Here is a 6,084-nt window from a genome sequence, read left to right on the forward strand (position 1 = left end):
TACACCTAGTGAACAAACAATACATTTTAAAAAACTAAAAAAAGTCAAATAAGTCTGAAAATTTTAGGCATCCAAGATGCTCATGTGCGCTAGGAGTGTGCATATTTCTTGGTGTTTACACATCTGAGGAGCTCGTACAAAAAAATCAGCTCCAAATAGTGTTATTTTTCAAAGTTTCTCAGACACCTGATTTTTTAGCAGGAACTCCTCAGATGTCCAAACACCAATAAAAAATTAAACACACGCACATGAGCATCTTGAATTTTACTATTTTATTTGAATTTGCTGTTCACATCCAGGTGTAGATACACCTGGGTGCAGAATTGCCTCTCTAGGAAAGAAAGCTTTATCCATAAGCACTGGCAACGGTAAAATGAGCATCAGTGTGGCCACAAGAATTTAACATGATTCTTTATTCATCTTAGCACATAATAAAACTAACAACAAACCGAGGAAGTATACATTAATCGCCTAGTTCACCGATGGACATAATATTACGCCCATCGACCGAAAAACCCGCGTCATCAGTTAAAAATATCGATGGCGGGTTTTTACCATGAATATTGACCGCAACGACGGCACGACCGGAGCACGGACACGGCAGGAGGACCATGGGCCAATAGGATGGCAGCATGGCATCTGCACTTCGATCGCTGGCATCTTTCCTTTGCTGGGCAGACGCCATTGCTAGAAGCTTGGCACGACTCCATGGGATGCAACTTGGAACCCTACACTGTTGTCGGAGAAGGAGAGCCAGAATTTGGCCGCCTCGCCGGCGCTCATGCTGTCGTCCGCCGCGGGGCGTTTGACGAAGCGGCCCTTGATCCTGGGCCGCGCCTCGGCGTACGCCTTGCGGGAGGCGTAGCGGATGGTCTTGTGGAACTTGCGGTTCTTGCGCTTCTCGCGGTACCGCCTGACCCTCTCCGCCCGGTCCGCCGCCGACGGGACGACGACAGCCTCCGACGGCGACCACGAGGGGGTCCACGCAGCAGAGGCGTCCGCGGCGAGGCCGGGCTGCAGCCACAACGGCGCGACGCCGCCGTTATCCGATAGCATGCTTCCGCCGGCGCCCGTGGCCACGAGGTCGACGTCGGAGAGCAGGTCAAAGTCAAACAGGCTCATCTCGACGCCGCTGCCATTATTACTGAAGCCGGACGAGCCGCTGTTGGGGCTCCCCTGCCCCGGCCCCGGCGTCGGCCAGGACGAGCCGCCTTCGTCGTCAGCCGCGAAGAGGTCGTACACGCCGGAGGTCGCGGCCACGGCGGCCGCCAGCGGCACGCGGTCGTGGCGGGAGGCCAGAGGGTTCGCGGAGTGGACAGCCGCGTCGCAGGGCACGCAGAGAGCCGCCGCGTCCGCCGGACAGTACAAGGCCGCCGCGCCGCCGCAGACCGCGCAGGCGCCGCCATTGGGGCTCGTGCTCCCTTCGCTCTCCATGCCCGCTGGCTTTGTCACTCCGCTGAGGAGGATTTCTTGGTTTGATCGGTCAACGGAGCAATCACCGAGTGTGTGTGTGTGTGTGAGTGTGAAGCGCGAGTGAGCTGCTGAGCTGCATAAATAGCTGAGGTGGAGGGAGAAGGTGGGGTTGGTGACGCGCCCGGGAGGGCACGTGGGCGTCTACTGGCCGCGCAAGGTTGGCGCTGGGTTGATTGGGTTGAGCGAGACTGTAGTTTATGAGGAATTTCCGGCCGACCAGCAACTTATTGTATGCTTGTCTCTTTCGCCAGCGCAGCAGGACGGCGCCGGACAAGTCACGATCAACAAAGACCGACTTTGTAGGCCGGTGTCAACTCTGTTACTGTTACCATGTCCTTCTCGAACCTTCCGCACAGAGAGAGGCGGTCCAGAGGATTACTCGTCTTCTTGTCCTTCCGTCGACGTCTTCACCGGCTCACTCCTCTCATCGGCCGGCCTCCGGTGGCCGCTCTGGCCCTAGGGAGGGGGAGCTCTAGGGCGTAGATAGGTCCCTTGTTTCGGTTAGTTAGGGTTGATGTTCAGGTGGCGGCATAAGTGGTGTTGTCTCATGGGAATAATGTCTTTTTGTTTTCGTCTGTGTTTCATCGGAGCGGCTTTCTATTTCAACAGAGTCCGTGTGAGCTTCGGTGGTGGTGGATCTGGTTTCTTCAGATCTTCAGCGCTCATGTTTTGATTTTTGTGATTGTTGGTCGTTATCGGCGGCTTCTCGATCTGAACAGTTGTTTTGCCGATTGATGGGCAACTTCTTGTCCCCTCGTCTTTGTGTATGTGTGTGTGTCTCTCCTCCTCTTCTCTTTGTGATGTTGATAGTTGGGTGGTCTGCTGATGGAACAAGTCGCCTATACTTGCCCTTTGGGACGGGACACTTTCTTGCTCCTCGAAGTCTTTGTTTGTGATGTCTTTTACATGTTTGACGGTAGATTTAAAGCTATCATTTCCCTTCCATAGTCAATGTCCGGGCTCTGGGGAAGGACGGAGGTTGCACCACGGTCGTGCCAGGGAGGTTGAAGATGCCATCCTATGTGAGCTTACTGTCTTCAACCTTTCCAGCACACACAATAGGGCCTATTAGCTTTACAATACATAAACAACTTTGAAGCTGATAGGGGCCTCTATTATCTTTTAGTGACCTCTCCGGAATAGTAGTAGGAGCAACAAAACCACTCCTACTACTTATGAAAAAACCTTTCATACTATCCTGGAAACTTCTGAATCTTAAAGTGAACATGACAATGCTCTATTACTGAATACTTTAGCTCGGAAAAATATGAAGAAAGAGAGGGAAGAGCGGGAAAGATCTAGTAACTGGATTGTTTCCTGTGTTGCTAATATTGGGCACAACAAGGACCAGGTAATTCTTGAAATACATAATTATGTGATCCATCTAATTCCCCTACACAGGAAATCATTTGTGGATGTCATTACCTCTACCCCTCAGGTGATGGAAGTGAATGGTGATGATGATAGCAACATGAATGTCTCTATTGATTATGTGGTGCAATATCCAGTTACCTCTCTCGATGTTTTTGATGATATCCTCCCTACTCCTCCACTAGCTTCTGAGATGAATTTGAGGTTCGACTTGGGATATGTACAAAAATAATCTGAAGTGAGTAAATGAGAGGACTACAATTGCTATCAAAAAGTGGAATTTGGAAGGTACTCTTCTAGTTTAAAGTTCTAGCTAATTCATTTGATCTATTGTCTGATAATGATCTTATGCTAAGGGGCACTAAAATGGGTGTTTTAGTACCTGGAAATGATTTTTCCTACATAGACATTGTTAGAGAACTTGATAAATCTAGGAATAACTTGGACGATAAGTGTAATCCTATCCAAGATGTCATGGATGATCAGTTAATGTTTATCAATGAAAAAGGGGATAAGACCCCCGTTAATATGGCCTGGTGCCCTAAGAGAGATTTAGAGATGGATGACTCTACAAAACGAGATCCAAGAAAAAAAGAAATAGGAAGTGAATGTGATTGTGTATAGACCTATTACTAGGAGTCAGAAAGTAGCAGTTGAGATCCCTAAAAGTGATGGTAATTCTTCCCACTCCCCTAGTAGAAGTACATGGCAACATAAAAAGAACTAGAGATAGAAATGAGAGGTCCATTCTGGAAATGCAGAGGGGCGGGGAAGAATAGAATGTCTACTTGTATCTCTAATATTATTTTTTATCATTTCCTAGATTTTATTTGTTTACAAGAAACTAGCAAGAAGTTCTCTACTAGTTATTTCAGCAATGTTGATTCCTATTATGTGTTTACCTGGGAATGGATTCCTTGTAGAGGTAGAGCCGGTGGTGTCCTTTGTTGTTTAAAAAAGAGAAAGTGGATATTGTTCTCCTTGCTAAAGGAAAATATGTTTTGCATGTCATTCTAGAGGATTTAATTATTAAGACTATATGGGCCCTAGCTACTTGCTGTTTATGGGGTAGCTCAAGATGATGCTAAGTTAGATTTTTTAAACAGAGCTAGCTAGTTTTTGTGGTAATGTAAAAATTCCTTTTCTTATGGGGGTTATTTTAATATCTTAAGGCATGGCGGGGATATGAATAAGAGAATGCAATGTTTTCGGTATAATGATATTCTTTAACTCAATCATTCATAATTCTAGTTCGAGAGAACCTTTTATAAGTGGTGGAAAGTACACGTGGACTAATAATCAAAAGCATCTGACTCTTGAGAAACTTTATAGGATCCTCATGCCTAGTGATTGGGTGGACCTTTTTCCTTCAGTGACTGGACAAAAATTGGTCAGAGATGTCCCTAACCATAATCACCTATTATTATCCACCGAGAATAACCATGTTACAACAATCCTGATTAATGAGGAAGTATACCTATTACAACAATCCTGATGAGAGTTGGCATTAAAAGCCCTCAATGATTAATGAGATCCTGATTAATGAGGAAGTATACCTATTACAACAATCTCATCGGAGATTGTTATTGAAAGGATATTAAAAGCCCTCATATTCCAGAAAATTGCTAATGAAAAATAAAATAAAAGGAACTATACGTTCCTTCTCGGTTGATGGTGTTACTATTGAGGGTATTAACAACCTATAAAAACCTTTTTGGTCCATGCCCTGGGAATATTTTCCATTTATCCCCAGATACATGGTCTATAGATGAGAAACTCGTTGGTTCTTAAAATGAAAAAAAATAATTAGACCTTTCACTATAGAAGAAGTTTAAATGCCTTTATTTGCGTGGATAAAATAGAGCTCCTAGTCCTGAACTCCTCATAACATCCCTACTGTGTTTCTTCAGCGTTGTTGGGAGGTAATTCAATTTGATATTATGACATGTTCCATGCTTTCCATGTTGGCACTCTGGATGCGCAAAGACTCAATTATGGGACAATTACTCATCTCCCTAAAATTTCTGCTGCTAACAGAATACAACAACTTTGTCCGCTATTTGTCTCCTTTGCAAGTGGATTGATAAGATCCTTGGCATCAGATGGGAATCCTTTGTAGATAGTTTGATTAGTATAACTAGAGTGTTTTTATAATAATAAGAATATTAGATTTGATAAAGCGTACGGTAAAGTCAATTGGGAATTCGTGATGGAATGCCATGTGTTGAGAGGATTTTGTCATGTTTGGTGTAATTGGATAAAAAGTGTGTTACACAATGGGAATGTCAGTGTTAAACTTAATAACACTACTAGACCATATTTTCGAAGTCATAAGGGGTTAATGCAAGAGGAACCTCTCTCCCCCTTATTGTTGAGTCTGGGTGTTGAGTGTCTATCCAATATGGTTAAGAATACTTAGAAAAATGATTTACTTAGTAGCTTAGCTCCTAATTTGATTGAAGGATGTTGCAACCCTAGAATATGCAGATGACATAGTTCTATGTATTGATCATTACCCGTATAAGGCTATCAATATGAAACTCCTCTCATATATATTTGAGCTCATGTGTGGCCTCAAAATCAATTTCCAAGAAAGTAAAGATATTTTGATACCATCCTTGATTTTTGTGTTGAGTCGTTCGGTTGTGTTACTAGTCATTTTGTTATGAAATACCTAGGAGTTCTTGTGGGTTTTGTTGGCTTGCACTATTCTGATTGGGATTATATTGAGACTAAATATATCAAGAAATGTGATGCATGTCTAGCTAATTCTGCTTCTATGGGTGGTAGAACCATTCTTCTAAATTCCAATGTTTCCAGCATATCATTTTATCATATGTCCTTGTTCTTGATGAACAAAACCTTTGTTGGCAAGCTTGATAAACACAGAAGAAATTTCTTCTGGCGGAGAAAAGGAGGCATAAAAAGATATTAATTGGTTAAGTCGTCTAGACTGTGTAGATCTAAGAATAAGGGAGGTATGGGCATTACCGATTTGAGAAGACAAAACATTAGTCTTATTGTGAAGTGGTTGTGGAAACTTAGCATTATTCAGGCCTTTGGCAAGGTACTTCTAAAGCTAAGTATATGAAGAGAGATACTCCCTCCTTTCTGGTTTATAGGGCTTATCTCAAAATTTTAGTTTTTCCATTTTATAGGGCTCAATTTGGTTGTTCCCCATCACATGTTCAGACTTCAAGGTGCATTAAATCATTGCATGCAAGTATTAAGAGAAAACTG

The 6,084-nt window shown here is 43.7% G+C and overlaps 1 protein-coding gene across 1 annotated transcript; it reads right to left on the reverse strand.

Annotated features, from left to right (window-relative positions):
* Nucleotides 1-386: 386 nt before the first annotated feature.
* LOC125521535 (zinc finger protein CO3-like) lies at nucleotides 387-1,520 on the reverse strand. The gene has a single exon (XM_048686597.1). It carries the CDS (start codon nucleotides 1,432-1,434, stop codon nucleotides 688-690), a length of 747 nt encoding a protein of 248 aa, XP_048542554.1. The 5' UTR covers nucleotides 1,435-1,520; the 3' UTR covers nucleotides 387-687.
* Between the last annotated feature and the right edge of the window lie 4,564 nt (nucleotides 1,521-6,084).

This window comes from Triticum urartu, chromosome 7 (assembly GCF_003073215.2).
Source record: "Triticum urartu cultivar G1812 chromosome 7, Tu2.1, whole genome shotgun sequence".
NCBI classification, from domain to species: Eukaryota; Viridiplantae; Streptophyta; class Magnoliopsida; order Poales; family Poaceae; genus Triticum; species Triticum urartu.